General features: G+C 36.8%; 2 protein-coding genes across 6 annotated transcripts in view; one reads left to right on the top strand and one right to left on the bottom strand.

Moving 5' to 3' along the window:
• Positions 1 to 1,760, top strand: part of LOC103063813 (1-aminocyclopropane-1-carboxylate synthase-like protein 1) — an 18,914-nt gene extending 17,154 nt beyond the window's left edge. Inside the window, exons 13-14 of the mRNA XM_088150562.1 lie at positions 653 to 806; positions 1,567 to 1,760. Of these exons, the coding sequence (XP_088006688.1) occupies positions 653 to 806; positions 1,567 to 1,748 (336 nt within the window). The 3' untranslated portion in view covers positions 1,749 to 1,760. The remainder of the gene's footprint in view (positions 1 to 652; positions 807 to 1,566) is intronic.
• The window catches only part of GATAD1 (GATA zinc finger domain containing 1), a 26,746-nt gene extending 10,042 nt beyond the window's left edge, over positions 1 to 16,704 (bottom strand). Inside the window, exons 1-6 of one of the 5 annotated variants that reach the window (XM_088150564.1) lie at positions 15,674 to 16,145; positions 14,485 to 14,610; positions 13,088 to 13,147; positions 8,557 to 8,740; positions 6,916 to 7,122; positions 1,958 to 2,074 (exon numbers count right to left, since the gene is read on the bottom strand). In XM_088150564.1, the coding sequence (XP_088006690.1) occupies positions 6,932 to 7,122; positions 8,557 to 8,740; positions 13,088 to 13,147; positions 14,485 to 14,610; positions 15,674 to 15,907 (795 nt within the window). In that variant the 5' untranslated portion in view covers positions 15,908 to 16,145 and the 3' untranslated portion in view covers positions 1,958 to 2,074; positions 6,916 to 6,931. Of the gene's footprint in view, positions 1 to 1,957; positions 2,075 to 6,915; positions 7,123 to 8,556; positions 8,741 to 13,087; positions 13,148 to 14,484; positions 14,611 to 15,673 lie in introns of those variants that run through there. The other 4 variants (XM_088150563.1, XM_088150566.1, XM_088150567.1 and 1 more) reach the window with 4 other exon arrangements.

The raw sequence follows: 16,704 nt of genomic DNA, 5'->3' as shown, positions 1-16,704 counted from the left end.
AACTATTGACACTTTAAAATAATACTTCATGTTTCTATATCAATCATTCAAAATATTTTGAGGTAATGGTGTCCAAAATGTTTTGTTTCCAAACATTCTGAACATGAAATACCACATTTTTCATTCTGGACATTTTGGAAATGTTCCAATCTCAAAAGAGAAAAGCCACCAAAATGCTTAAAGTGACCTTGTTCTACATTCAAATCCAGAGTGTTTAATGAGAGAAACATTCAATGCTCTTCTCAAGTTTCTTCAACAATTACTTTTCTTTTGGCTTCCCTTAAATATTCATACTTCTCCTTTCCACCCGAGTGTTTAATGAAATTTTGCATCTGTAACATTTTAAAACAAAGTATTTTTGCACACCCTACACCGTTGAATATTGTTTAAATTAAACCACTAGTATTATCCTTACATACCGTGATGAGTATACAGAATCATGACATATATCTTTAATAGTTTGCTCAGCTCTAAAAAATGTAAATTTATGTAATGGGCTAAGATAGAGAAAAAGTTGAATACCAAGGTCTCCTAGTAAATTGGTTGAAAACTTTGATCACCTTGATCTTTTTATTCTTTTATGAGAGGTGCTTTTTATGTTAATTATAGTGATTTTATGTAGCACTTAATGCATGTTCATGTTTTTTCTTAGTATTTACAAACACAGACATTTGAAGCTGAAATCGATTTATGGATGAAGATTCTCAATGAAAAACTTTTGATTAGTCCTGGGAAGGCCTTCTGCTGTTATGAACCCGGATGGTTTAGACTAGTCTTCTCAGATTCTGTAGATAAGATTACTTTGTGTAAGTTTTCAGTTCTGTAAAATCATCATCTGATTCTTTTTCCATCTCTGCAGCACTCATCCCTGATTTCAGCTATAGGCACATCACTAGACTCAGAGAATAAACTTTAATAGCTTATTCTGTGGGACATCCAAAAGAGCACAAAAATAAAATGAAAAGTATTTTTAGTGTAGTATACATTAAGCGTTTTGTTACGATGTATTTGATCCTTCTTGATCATTTGAGAGAAAGTAAGATATAGAGAAAATGTATTAGTGCTGTAAATGCAATATGATCTTTATTTACAATTATTTCATTACTATATTAATTGCATTTTTTTCCTGAACTCTTAATTTGTACAATTCTTACCAAAATAAGTCAATAGAACTTGAAAAGATTAATTACTGATTTCTAAAAAGCATTTGAAAAAATGTTTTAACACTGGGACATAATTGAAGCTGATGTGATCAATTTCAGGTCAGTGTGCATTGCTGCAACTTATAATTTAGAATTTTTCCAGGTGCAGAATTCTTTAGACTTCTTTTCCAGCACTTCTGTGCAATGACAGACTTCAGGAAGTAGTGCTCATCTATTGGAAGAAGGCTATTCATTCTAATATAATGAACCTGGTATTTTATATACTATCTGCACTTCTGTGTCCCTTGCAGTAATAAATTAATTTTAGCTTTGCTGAGCTTTTTGTTGAATGCATAAACAAAATCTTGATAATAAATGCTTCCTGTTGTGGTTCTAAAGTTCATTATTCTCTTGGTTTTCATAGGTATTCAGAGACTTCAACAAATGCTATGTGATAAAATGGATGAACCTGTTACTATTTGTTCATCTCCTGAAGGAAACAAATGTATTGAGTCAGATGACAATGTGTCTGCTAATGTCATAAATACACCAGTGGATGATATGTCAGAGGGATATTCACAGCTGAAGAAAATAACTGTATTCTAAGATCTGGACTGCTAAAACAAATAACAACCTCTCTGTTTTTATGTATCATGAGACTCCCCTTTCTTTTCTTTTTATATAACCACAAATTACAAACTATAAGGTAAATGCTATATTCCAGATTTTAATATCAGGACTATTATGTCTGAGAATCTGTGTTTTTCTAGAACCCAGCTTTCTGTATTGGCTTCTCTTAATTGAAGCATTTAGTTCATTCTTTAGTGCATGCTGGGGTAAATTAATTGGAGAGTAGCTGGCCATTTCTCAGCTATTTTTCTTTCAGGCAGGTTCCAAACCTTGAAACAAGGCTTCTGTTGCCAGATAACCAGCTGGGGAAAGCAAAGAGAGGTGTGTTGGTGAATAGTTAATACATTTCCCTCATTCTCAATCTGTTTAAAATGGGCCTTGACGTTATTTTATACAAATGCTGGCAGCCTTTCATTCTCTCTCTCTTAATAATAATTCAAGTTAGTCTGTATTACCATGTCACTTTGAAATATTTGAGCTTCACTGATATCCAAGCCAAGCATGTGTGGATGCATTTGTTACTAACAACTTGGGAATAATTCATATTGTTCCCCTTTATTTGGAAAATGTTAAATCACTGTTTAAAAACTTTGAAGCTTAGCTTTCTTAATGTACTGTATTTTGCTTTCTAAGAAAGTTCACTTTTTTTGGTTATTATTCATTTGTGTTCTATAAGTGTCCTTGTATGTTATGCTGTTCTTATGGAATCAGATTGTTACATTTGTTTTGCACTACAGCATTGTATTTTTTTTTAAGCAGATAACTGATTTGTGGAATGTATAAAGCTTAAGGAATTAAAGGAAATGTATGTATTTACAACTAAGAATATTGAAAGTCATGGGTACAATTATGCTTAGGACACCAAAGGGCTGAGGATAGCAGGATTCCACTCTGGTAACTACAGGTAGTCCTCCAATTACAACCATTTGCCCAGCAACCGTTCAAAGTTACAAGGGGGACTTATGACAGGTCCTCAGAGTTCCAGCCATCACAGCAACCCCACGGTCATATGATTGTGATCCAGGTGCTTGCACCCGGCTCATGATTACATCACACTGAACCATGGTCACGTGATCGCAAGTCCTAACGTTCCCTGCCAGCTTCCTACAAGCAGTCAATGGAGAAACTGGCAGGAAGTCAGAAGTTGCTATTACATGAGGTCCTCACTTAACAACCCACACAGTCCTCATTGAATGATAGCAACTGGGACTGCCAGAATTGCCATCACTAAGCAATGTAGTCATGTCATGCTTTACTACAGCGTCCCTTAGCAACAGAGTTCCCAGTTGCTGTCATAACCTGAGGACTATCTGTAATAGCTTTAAAACTTTCTGACTAAAAGAAGAATCAAGGCAACTTTATGACTAGTTAGGATTTTAAACAAACAGGGTTTGATTGAATAGTGGTTGAACACAAAAGTGGTTTGCCCAAAAGTTGTTTCACTTAAGCTGCACAGAATTAATGTACCTTTCAGCTTTGCAACAGAGGGCCAATTCTAATTCTACTCTTCTTTTTTACAGTAAGGATTACATCTTAAATATAAAGAAGTTGGATATTAGGTTTGTAAAATCTGAAGATCACTAATCTACTGTAACAAATTATTTGCTTGTAGTTCCTTGTACTGCATCTTCAATACATTTCAGACATCTGATTTGAATAAATTACTGTACATTGTTTAACCAAAAAATGGTTAATTTTTATTTTTGAAATGTTTCTGTAATTTTTTAAAAAGTTTATACCACACCAAATTTGTTTATAGTAATGCAGAGATATTAAATACACAAAGTTGAAAGCTAAAATGCTGAAATAGCTGAAAATAAAAACAAGATTGTTAAAGGGATGGGGTTACTTTGAGCTTTCTCAATGTAATCATCAAATCAAGCATACCAGTTAAAATGCCTAGATTTCTTCTGATGCCAGACTGTGTTATCTACCTTACCAGATTAAATTATCTGTGAAAGAGTCTCAGTATTAGAGCTGTCCTATCTAGGCTACAAAAATCTGGGCAATTACTAGGTGGCAACAAAGAGAAACCTGCCACCATTTGGGGGCTGTAGAAAAGTTCAGCTGTATATGAAAGTCTTGCTTAGCATATGATTTTATAAGTTTAAGTCTTTGATACTATGTTTCAGCAATGAAGGCTAACGTAGATTAATACCAGCACCTATAGTTGCATTCAGAAGTACATGGAGAAGCAGTGGGACATTGTTGAGGTATGAGTTTACACTCAGCAGTATTGTAACTTGCATATTAAACCAACTGCAAACTTCTGAGTTACTCAGTTGTTAGCAAAGGACCTTGTCTGGAAAGCTGAGAAATTTGATTAGCATAGGTTTATTTAAATCATTATATAGTCCAACAGATAAAGCAGGAAATGAACTAGATTTGGCTTATATACCTGAAAGGTGTGGGGTGCCAAACAGTATGTTATGATGGATATATCAGTATATGAATAGTTTGGAATGAATCTTTCCCTGAATCTCCACTAAAGGTTGGATGTTGCTGCCAGACATGGATCCAGCTAGTTTTTGCTTATACTGCATTCTGTTTTATGCAGTCCTGGTTGATGGAACTGCAGTACTAGCCAAGGTCTTAGAAAATTACTAGGGCTATAAACACAACTTACACTAAATTGGATACAGTTGCTTAACTGTAGAGTTATTTCAAATTCAGTATTCCACAGAGTGGATAACAAGTATCTATGGAATACCAAAGTTGGCATGAAAAAAAAAAAGCAGTGAGAAATGTTTTATCATCTTCAGCTAGTTTTTCTTCTGTACAGAAAACAGGACTTTTGAGCATGCCTTCATTGTATCTAGACTGGATTAGAGGTGCCTTTAAGTATAGTGCAGAAGCTTCCATTAATTCCAAATGCAGAATGAAGTCAGAATGTTTTTATGAGCTGACCATTCTGATCATATTACAGCCATTTACTCATGAGGGTTATCTAGCTATTTCCAAGTTGTTTTTTTAATAACCGATTTAGATCTTTCAGAGTTTAATAGTCTATTATTCAGTTACAGGTAGTCCTCATTTAGTGACTGCAATTGGTTCTGGCATCTCGGTCATTAAGCAAAGTGGTCACTAAGTGAAAATCACATGATCGTGACTGTACTTATGATTTTACTTCAGCTTTCCTTTACTTTACAGCATCAGAAGGATATGAGCCCAAACAGCAGGGAAAGTTTCCAGAACTCAACTCACATGGAAGCTGGGTAAAAGGGCAAATCTTATAGCCCTTTTTCCCCACCTCCTGCCCTTTGGAATGTTCACCCTGGCACTGGGACAATTAGCAAGAAGAGAATTGATGTTTGTGTTTACATTCACTGGAGAGGAAGGGATTACAAGAGAATAAGCAGACACACAATGGGGAATACATATCGAAAGGAATATGCTAACACCAGCTGTTCTTCTAGGAGGCAAAAAAAGCCTTTAATATGAAACCAGTCAATGTCAGGCAGCAGCACAAACCAGAGGGTCCTAATCAACTAATTAAAGTCAGAGAGCTGAGCTTGTTAACTTGCAGTTAGCATTTTTTAGAAGCGCACTGCTGCAGAGAAAAGCAGCTCAGGAAGAGATCACTTGTTTAGCCAATCTCTCCACTCTGTGAGGGGGGGAAAGAAAAAAAATGGGTCAGGCACAGGATGATGCGTATTGACAGACTGTAATGGCAAACATGACTGAGAGAAACGCTGCAAAGGTGGTAAATGCAGGCAAACTGCAAACAGTCACTGTCTGAGGCAGTCACTAAATGAGAACTACCTGTACCTAAACATGTCTAAGAAGAAATTGAAGTTGATACATACCAGTCTGTGATACTATTTGCATCACAGAAATGTCCCAAGGTAGAGCCTAATAGAATTCATAAACTATACAGCTGATCCATAAACTGCTTCCAAAACATCAGAAACACTATTTACCAGAAGCTCCATTTTTACTAATTTTCTAGAGTATTAGTCCTAAACCCATTACAGAGTCTACACATAAATACAGCCCTTGTATTGTTTTATGTGGTGATACAAAAAAGATCTGGATTTCATAAAAATTGTTCATGAGCAGCAGCAGTATCAAAAGCCATTTTGATGCTAAAATTAAATCTGAAACTAGATAAAAATGGAGTAAGATAATCAGGCTGGGACTGTGCATCACATTAAGCCACACTTTAACCATGGTTTCTGAACAACCTACAATTAAATAGGTACCTACAACATATTGAGACAAAAATCATATAATGGGTTAGAGCAATATTTGCACCAAGTTTCTGTATTATCCAAGTTAATCTACAAACCAGCTCCATTTCTGAACTACCATGTCTAAGGCAAAAGTAATGTAACTGGGTAGAAGCTAAAATAATTCTCTGGATGCAATTAGAACATCCTTAGGAATGGCTATTCAGCTATCTCTTAAAAGATACCTGGGACTTATCCTTGTTTTAGCAACTAATTAACCACTCCTGCTTCCAACTACTCACCTCTATTAGCTGCAGATATTAAAGGTAAAGAGGTAGAGGCTTATATTGCCCCAAGCCTCTTGATTATCCTTGGGATGAATCAATGAGATATCCTTTAATATATAACAAGACCAATAAATTGGTTCAGGAATCCACATTACGGTTATGGCATAAGTCATCATCCAAACAAAAAGAGTGCCTGTTATAATGGAGTCATGTTGGAACAGATGATTTTCCACCGAAACTGTTTTACAGCTGAACCTTCATTTCTTAAAATCACCTTAGGTTTTATCTAAAGGAGACTTTGTACCTTTTTCTGGATAGCACAGAACATATACAACATTGGAAATGTATTCAATTTTTTTCCAGTGTTTTTCAAACAGTGTTTTGATATATTTGCATCGTTTTTCCTCCATTTTGCTGTAATTCCAGCTCAATTTTTAATGAATGTCTTTTTCCACACCCCCACCCCATGACCAAACTAAATATGAATTACTGTATGCAGTATCCTAATGTAAGAGTATAGTTCTAACACAGCAGAGATAATTAAAAATACCCATTTCCCTAGATTAAATCACATTTTTTTTCTGAGAAAGAAAATAGAGTTTCAAAAATGAAAAGAAATTGACAAAGGCACAGAGATGTAAACAATAAATAGAAGTCAGCTGGGTAATTTAAAATATAAATAAAAACCTTTTCTGAAGAGATACTACAAGCTGCTGGCAATAGTTTCCTTGATTGAAATTGCTGGAGTAGGTCCAACATGAGTCCAGATATAACCTTTTTCTGGCCTAGTAGGAATTGTAGGAAAAGGAGTTGATCGAGATTTGAAATATTCTGAAGGTGCATGACAGACAAATTCCAAGTATTCAATTTTTCTGGGAAGATCTTCTTCTGGTCCTTAAAAAAAAAAAGCATTTATTTTCCAGACAGATGGTTGTGATATGTACAGCTCAGTCAAAAAGTACACAGAAGAATTTTGGGGGTTCTCTTGGACTTACAGTTACTGCTCAATGAGCAGGTGGCAGCTATGGCCTGGAGGGCTCTTGCACAGGTTCATTTTGTGTGTCAGTTGTGCCCCTTCCTGGCACAGGAAGCCCTTCAGATGGTCACTTATGCCTATTGCAATGTGCTCTACATGGTGCTGCTCCTGAAGACCACCCAGAAGCTACAGCTGGTCCAAATACAGTGGCATGAGCAGTAATGGCCACTCCTTGTTTTGCCCGTGTGTCACCACTGCTACATGAGCTGCACTGGTTACCAGCTGGCTTCCACGTGCAATTCGAGGTGCTTGGTTTTACCTATAAAGCCCTTCATGGCATAAGTCCTGGTTATCTGAGGGATTGCCTATCTCCAATCATTTCTGCCTGCCTAGTATATTCAGGCAGAGTGGGTGTGCTCCAGGTCTCCTCAATTAAACACTGTCATCTTATGGGACTGAGGAAGTATGCCTTTTCCATCACTGCTCCCACCCTCTGCAGCAGCATCCCCCCAGAGATATATATGGTGCCCTCTCTCCTGAAGTTTTGGAAGGTTCTTAAGACCTGGCTCTGTTCCTAGGCCTGGAGCTAATGTGTTTGTGGGGCCCCTACTGTGCTTCCATTTTTATGGCTGTTTTTAGTTTGGGGTGTCATGTTTTATGTGTTTTAACAGTTTTAACTGTGTATTTGGATTTTCTAAGCTGCCCAGACTCTACTGGAATAGGCGGCCATAATAAATTTAATAAATAATAATTTAATAAATAAGTATAAAACTAACAGCAAATAGACAAAGATTTATAATATAGAGCTCTACCTATTTTCTGCATGATTATTCTAGATGATGTTAAAGCAAGGCAAAGAGTATATACTCAACATTTGTGTACCTTAATTTTTTTCAGATTCTTTTGGCTCAAGAAGAGATTTATAAAGCTGACATGTGGAAGGCCAGTCTTTCTCATTCTTCCAGATTTGTGGATCAATGCCCAGTATTCTTAGTTGCCATGCTAGCTGGGAAATTTTGGGAATTGAATTCCACATATCTGAAGAGTTCCCAGATTGAAGAAAGCTAAGATATAATGTGTAAGGTTGACATATGGGTGCGTTGCAGCCCTCACCCCGCTGAAAAGTAGGTAAAAATTTATCTCATTTAGCAACATTTTTGCCTTAGCATATCAATAACATTAAACAGAAGAGATTGTTGTCAAATAAATAATGTGTTTCTAATACAAACATATATTCTCTAAAAAGATAGGCCTGATGGTGCCTTTCTAGGGGAGAAAACCAAATTAACTTTGAAGCTGTACAATTATCATCAGGACAAGTGGGCCTTAATACTTTAATCCTTGGAACTTACCTATTATGTAAGTTGCAGGATCAAAATAGTCTTTTGGGCTTGCTGTAGTAGGAATGAGCCATGTTAAAGCTGCACTTTTTTCACAGTATTGGTCTTGAATAAAACCTCTAATCTGAGCATAATATGTTTTACCATCCTGCTCATCAATCACTGAAACAACATCTCCAATTTGATAGTATATTCCCTAGAAAAGATAGATTGTTAAAAGTATAAGAAAAGGGAAAGCTTAACTGACAGCTGATAGATTATGTTAATTTATACAAACTGCGTCTTTTATCTACAAAAAGTTTGTTAGCATCTTCTCTAACACAAAAATTGCCTAAATACAGTATATATTTAGTGCCTTCTAACAAGAACTGATATTAGTCCTTCAGAGAAAAAAAAAGGATTTATCATTGGATTCACAAAAGAGGGTTTCTAAAGCCTTGAAGAAATCTCTGAGACAGAAGAAAGTAAGTTTGAATGGAGTTTCCACCCCATGACAGCAACTTGATGCATTAAAGATCAAAACTGTCAGAGCAAAAGAAAGGAAATAAATTTGAATTGTTTGATAAGGGTTAAAATAAGAAATATAGTATTTCTATAAAATTCTGAAAATCCTTTATGGACTTTTTGCCACAACAACTATTTTTGGATTTGTGAATTGATGGGGGGGGGCGGTTATGGGAAGAAGTGAATCATGTATGTAATCTTATGAGGGTGGGGAAATATTAAATTTGCCTGCACTTGTTGCAAGGAAGATTGGGAGTCATTTCTTTAAATATTCTTTTTTCTATTTATTTTCTTTTCCCACTGTGAATTTTTCTATTTTTTTTTCTTTCTGATTTCAGTTTGTATTATCTTTTAGTGTTAAACTCTTCAATAAAAATAGTTTTTAAAAAAAGAATAATGAGATATTCCAGATTCCCATTTTCCTAAGGGCCATAACTTGACATGGTTGGAGAACACAATCAAAAGCCATACTGTCTTCTTTTTGGTATTCTTTGGCTTCCTCAATTATCCAGCATGCACCAGTATAGGTAGTTCTCACTCTTGCTGAACCATTCATTCAGCAACCGTTCAAACTTACAACAGTGCCGAACAAGTGGTACTTCTGACTGGACCTTATACTTACAATGGTCACAGTGTCCCCGCAGTCTTGTGATCACGATCTCAGCCTTGGCAACTGGCTTGTAATTACACTGCAGTGTCCCGCAGTCACGATTGCCATTTGCAACCTTCTCTGCCAGCTTCCGACAAGCAAAGTCAATGGGGAAACCAGCAGGAGGTCACGGCATCATGCTTAACCGCGGTGCAGGATTCACTTAACAACAGCAACCAAAGTGCTGGAACTGCCATAGCCAAGTGGCTCAGTCACATGACATCATGCTTTATGACCACATGGCTTAGCAACAGAAATTCCACTACCAATTACCATTGTGAAGTGAGGACTACCTGTAGTAATGTCTGGTGTTCCTTGGCCTTTTCTAAAGCCAACTTGAATATCTGGCATCTCCCTTTTCATGTCTAATCTGCGTTGGATGATCCTAAGCATTATTTTGCTAGCATGCAAAATTAAGGATATTGTGCAATTGTACATTTTGTTAAATCTCCTTTCTTTAGTATTGGAACATAGACTAATCCCTTCCAATCAATTGGTCACTGTCATTCTCCAGTTTTGCTGATAAAGTATGGTTAGAAACTTCACTGATTTTTCTTCTGTTGCTTGCCATAGATATTCTATCAATTCCTATAGCTTTCCAACTGGTAATGATCAGAATGCTGATCTAATTTCATCTTCTAGCACTAGTGGTTCTTTTAAATCAGGAATACCTTCTAAAGAATCTTGGACGGTGACATCCCTACTGTAAAATATATTCAGTATACTCTTTTCATCATTGTTTGATCTTCTTTAAATCAGTTACTGTCTGTCCACTGGCATCCCTTAGCATACCAGTTTGAGGTTGGAACCTCCATTTGAATTCAGAGATCTTTTGGAAAACTTTTCTTGTTTTTCTGTTATCTGCTTCTTTCTTTGATGTCTTTACAAATATCACTGTGCTACTGCTTGTCTCTTCTAACATCTCTCTGAAATCCTTTATTAAGTTCCTTCCTGAGATCTTTTTCTTCGCTGTTTCTATCCAGTTTGCTTTCTTCTGTTTCTTGGTCTCTGACAGTCTCTTTTCACATTCATTCTTAACAACTGCTTTGATTTCATTTCACAATTCCTCTGGTTTCCTATCAATGGGGTTCAGGATTTCAAAGAGATTCCTGATGTTCTCTCTGAGAACTGTGAGTATATACTCAAGATCACACCATGGAAACTGGTTGGTTTTGTTCTTCTACTTTAGCTTGATTCAGAACTTGCATAGTCAGCTCCTAGCCGCATCTCTGCTTTTATAACTGAGCTCTTCCACCTCTTTATACCAATAATATAGTCAATTTTATTACCGTATATTCCATTCGATTATGTCTATGTATATCAGTGTCATTTTGGTATAGTAATTGTGTTAGCACTGAAGAAATCATTGGGTTAGCAAAAACTGGTAAATCATTCTCCTTAATTTCTGTTTCCTATGCCATACAGTCCAACTACATTTTCCTCCTTACTATTTCCAACTTTGGCATTCCAGTCTCCAACCACAAGCAGCACATCTTGCTTGCGTATTCTGTCAATTTCAAATTAACTTGACCATAAAACTCATCAACCTACACTTCTGGATAAGTGACTGGAACATAAGCTTGAATAACCATCATATTAAAAGCTAATCCACAAATTCTAATTGATATTATTCAGTCACGGACTGCGTTGTCCCCAAATATCATCTTTGCTATATCCTTCCTGACCATAAAAGCAATGTCATCCCTTTTTGTGTGTGTGTCCTATATAGTAAATAATATGATTTTCTAACTGAAAGTGTCCAATTCTAGTCCATTTCAATTTACTGATGCCTAAGATGTCAAAGTGTAGTTGATTCATTTCCTTTTCCCTGTATTGAGCTTTCCCATGTTCATACTTATGTTCCAGGTTCTCACCATAATTCTGTTACTGGGTGGAAAAATAAACACTTAAGGGACCACTTATAAATAATTGTTGTACAAGACAATTTAGCCCAGCAACCATCAGATTATAAAAGTCCTGAAACAAAAGGCACTACGGGAGCCCCTCTGACTAGAGAATCCCCATGTTCTAGGACTAGATGCTTGACCAGTTCTGGTTATGAAAGTCAGGTGAGTGAATAGAAGAATGAGTGCAAGACTGAAAGTGCAGGTGATAACTGTTCTATTTTAATAAAGTTTGATTACACTTAGAACTGTATGCTTGTATGCTTAGAACTGCTAAAAGATTCTAAGGTGTTCCTTTAACTGACATTAGGGAAAGAAGTTCCACTAGGTGTTTTCCCTTAGTAAGTTCACTGCACCTTTACCACAGCTGTGTTAGATAGCCCTTTCAGGATGCCTGGTCAGAGCAGCTTGCAAACTGTTGATCAAGGCAATTGTGAAGGACCTACATGCATGCTAAAAGGGAAGAGAGAAACAAGAGTAATTGCCTGTAAGCGGGACTTATAAGATTAGAGCCAGTTAGATTTGGGGAGAAAAACGTATAACAGCTCATCCCTCCCAGGAACAACCCCACCCCCAAGATGAGACAACATAGTAAGACTTGGGGGGGGGGGAATAGTTTCTTTATTCTTGAATAAAAAATACACCATTACACTTTAGAAATACATAGTCCTGGAAGTTCCCAGTTTGTATCAAAGCTCAGCCATTAATTTTCCAACCACTTTATTCAAGATATTTTCATATGTGTGTACTTGTACTGTTCAGTAACACTGTACTGACAAAATACAAACTCACACTGTAAATTCATTCCCCAATTATAGTAACATAAATATAAATGAATCACATTCCAAACATGGAATATAATTATTCAATAATGTAAGCATTTGCTGTAAGACTTGGATCCTTGAATGGGTGGAAGATATCTTTGCTCATGCAAATGTCATGTTTGCTTGAATTCTCACCCCTGCAAATTAAAACCTCCTCATGCAACTACTTTAAACATCTTTTAATTTTAAAATGTTAAAAAATTCTAAAGATTCTTTTAGAGAATTTTAGAAGTATCTTTTGACTCTCAGAGGCAGCCTTTTTGGGAGATTCATTAATTTGCAGCAGGAGAGAGCCAGAAAAGCCCTATTAAATTAAGACTACACTCATATGCTTAGATTCCAAATCCTATTTATATTTTTTATAGTTTGTAAAATATATTCTAGCCAGATGCTTTCCTAAGAAATTATGAGATTCCTAAATCATTTAGGTAGGTAGATAAACCTTATTACAATTTTTCACCAGCATATAAATCATTTTCATTGATTTTTTTAAACATTCTGCTTTAATATTTCTGAACTTCAGCAGTATGTTTACATAACAGCAGCAACATTTGTAAGACTAACAGTGCAATCCTATAATTGTCTACTCTAAAATAGATTCCAAATGCATTCAGTGGGACATACATCTAGATAAAATCTTTTTTAAAAAATCAAAATCATACCTTATAGAAGATAGATTCTGCTGTAATTATGGTGGCTACAGATTCTGGTGCTTTGATGGGCTAAAAAAACAAGAAAAAAGTTTATGACTGAACTGTATAAAACTATGACAAAAATGCATTTAAAGGTGCATGCTAGCTAGTATTATCAGGAAGTATTTCAAAATACAATCCTATAATTAAATTAAATTGCCTGAAATACATTTCATACATTATAGCTTACTAGTATATAGCACAGCAAATAGATGCATCTGTCAATGAATGAACATACAACAATGGAATAGCCAATTACTGGCATTTGGAAATTCAGTAACTTAGATGCAGGAACTTATATTACTGTTAACATGTTGAGATACGAAATTATACATACTCTTAACGTATTGGCAGCATGTAAATATACTGCACACAATATGGAGCTGCTAGAACAAAGCTTCAAACTGACATTAAACAAATGTTAGCTCCCAGTGATATAGACAATAGACAGACAGTTTCTATGCTGGTCTGTTTGAACAAAAGAATAGGTAAAACAAAAACAGCAGCTGAATTAATAGAAAATTATAAAATAGGTCAAAATAAAATTGGGAACACAAAAATAGATTAAAAATATAAATATATATATATATATAATATACAAGATGATTCTGATGTAATTAATTTCATCTTTCCATTCTATTACACTTCTCACATTTGAATTAGTAGACCAAATCTGTTATATATAGTACATAGTATAACAAGTATAATTAGCTAGCTGGCACATAGAAGACTGGCCCAAATTCTACATTTCATTCCACAAAGAGAAGGATGTGATCCTCAAAGGTTCCTTTCATGAAAATTACTATATTTGGTTGTAAAGTAAAAGCTTAAGAACAAAGCTTCCTTAAATATTTGCAAAAACTATTAATTCCATTTGTTTTTTCAAATCTCACCTCAACACCCTTTCCTATATTGTTCCCTAATTTATCCAGTTCATCACCTCATTTTCCACATTTATCAATTCCAAAGGTACCATTTCCATGAAATACCGAGAAAATACACTTGTCTATAAATGAGTTCACTAACTGAACTAAGCCATAGATTGGGATCTGAATTTCCAGGCATGTAAATCCAGTCACTGTGATTTGTAAACAATTGTTCAAAGCTTAGCATTACATGAAAACTAATAATAGCTTGGTGCAATATGTATACCAATAAATGAGCATCCATCACACCTGAATATCTACATATCCTAGTATATTAAACTTGTACATATGTAAAAAAATTGATTTTTGAGCATTTGCTATTTTTTTTGCAGAGAACTGTAACCATGTAGAAAAAGTAGTATGTCAAGCAATCTTTAAACTGTAAGTCCATTGCTGGCTTTAGTAATGCTGACCAGTAACAAGAGTCCACAATCGCCTTACATTTTTTAATTTAAATATATGCCTTCTCCCTTTCCCTTTAGTGGAAACCTTTTTCTCAGCAGCAGGAGCAGACTTATATTTTGTGTTCCTTAATCGAGCAGATCTTCTGTGAATTTCTTGCTTGCTCTATGGTATACAAAGCATAAGAAATATTGAGAACTTGTTAGTCTATATTCCATTTACATTATTATTATTTTTTAAAAATGAAGTAAAATATAACAGGTCAAAAAAGAGTACAAATTAAGTTCCTATTCTAGACCTATTTACTTAAAAGCACATCTCACTGATTTCAATGAAAAATCTTTTTCAGATGTACCTCATCTTAAAAAAAAAACTTTCTAGAATGATTCACAAGAAAACAAGATACAGTACCAGCAGTTTCACCAACTCTCAGAAATCATTTCCAATCACTTCCATGCATTCTGTTGAGAAATATCCCAATACCATGTATTTCACCCCAAATATTGATTTATTTATTAAACATATGACTATCTCACTGCCTTCAAAAGACTCTCCATGCCTACAAAGAGTAAATGTATAATACCTACAGTATAAACTGAAAAACGAATCAACAATTCAGTAGCAACAATAAAACAGCACAAGACAAAAAGGAACAATGTCATAAAATAGAAATCAGGCCAGGGGACGTTTCTCTAAAACAACTCAGTTTTCCAGAGTTTTCGAAAGATCAATAAAGATGGGGGCCGTCCACAGGGAGGCTGTTCCACAAGGTTGGTACTGCCACAAAGAATAGTTTATTTGTGTGCAGCTTAGTATGTTGTATGAACCCAGCCAACTGGGGTTTATTTAGTTAAAAAAAGTTAACCAAACCTTGACTTAGCATACCTGAATCCAATGACTGAGATTTATTCCCAAGTAACAGGTTCACAGTTAAGGCTGCAATCCTGCACCTTTGAACTCAATGGGACTTACTTCTGGGAAGATACGTACAAGCTCTGAGTTTAAGATCTCGGCAGATACGACAAATCTTTCCCAATTTCTTTAATCACATTTTGGACTAACCTGAAGTGCACTTTCCAAAGCTTAATTAATCATTTATCTTTTTAAAATGATTGTATACTTTCAGCATGTATTTATAGCCTTTTCTGTTCGGCCTAAAAATAAACCGCGCGGCAACCAATTGTTTCAGGGTTGCTGCCTGAGCGAGGTGGCTACCAGGAAACCTCACCTGCTTCCCGCCGCCGCCCCCGCCGCCGCTGCCGCTACTCCCTCCGCCGCCGCCGCCGCCGTTGCTGTGCTGCGAGGCCGCGGAGGTGGTGGCGTAGGCGGCTGCCCCAGCGGCGGCCGGCCCTGAACGGCCCGTGCAGTTGTTGCAAAGGATCTCGCCCTGCCCGCCTTTCTTCCACATGGACGAGGAAGTGGTGCGGCAGACGCTGCACGTCGGTTTCAGGCCCAGCGGCATCCTGACGCCGGCCCGCTTGCTCCTTCGGTCCCTGACACTCAGCTCCCCCGCCACGACGGACGCCGCTCGGTCGCGGAAGCAGCGCCGGAGGCGAGAGGCCAGACCTGCTGAGGAAACGGAGGGAAAGCAGGGCGCCGGCGCCGGGGAAGCCCGCCCTCTGCCGGATGCCCAGCGGGCTGCGCGGCCCAAGCAGAGGGAACGAGGCCCGTAAGCGGCCTGTCAAAGCCCAGGAGGGAGGGCGGTCTTGACGAGACTCCCAGGAGAGCCGAGCCGGGCCGGGCCAGACGATCGTGCGGAAGGTCGTTGGAAATCAGGTGGAGAGCTGACTTCCTCACCTGCCTGACAAGCAGTTACATGGGAGGCTGCCTTAGGGAGCGAGTTTTTTGCCTTCCGAAGAACGTGAAGTGGCGGCTCAGGAGACGATGCTGCAAGGAAATTGTCATTGGCCGCAAAGTATCCACATTTTTACAATTAGCACATAAAGAAACCATCGATAAGATTGTGATACCGCATAGAAAAAGTGCATTTGTAGGATCAGTTCCTCTTCATTCTTTTTTATTATTTATTCAAAAAAAATTAGCCCATCCTTAAAGAGGAAAAAAGTCTCTCAAGGCAAATTCCAAGATGAAGTAGGGACTTCGGGTAAAATGGCAGCAAGGGAGGCTGGGTAATATAGCCATTCTTTTACTTTTCTAATTTTAACATGATAAATCATGTTTAACCTGGGTTTGTCTCATTGCTCTTTTTATTTGAGGAAGTTTTATTTTACTCTTCTATTATCTCCATGGAGATCACAG

The sequence above is a fragment of the Python bivittatus genome, unplaced genomic scaffold (assembly GCF_059951505.1).
Source record: "Python bivittatus isolate LINGU-HERP-01145 unplaced genomic scaffold, Pbiv_v1 ctg000610_np1212, whole genome shotgun sequence".
Lineage (NCBI taxonomy): Eukaryota > Metazoa > Chordata > Lepidosauria > Squamata > Pythonidae > Python > Python bivittatus.
The sequence above is the reverse complement of the archived record's forward strand: the minus strand, read 5'-3'. Positions and strand labels throughout refer to the sequence as shown.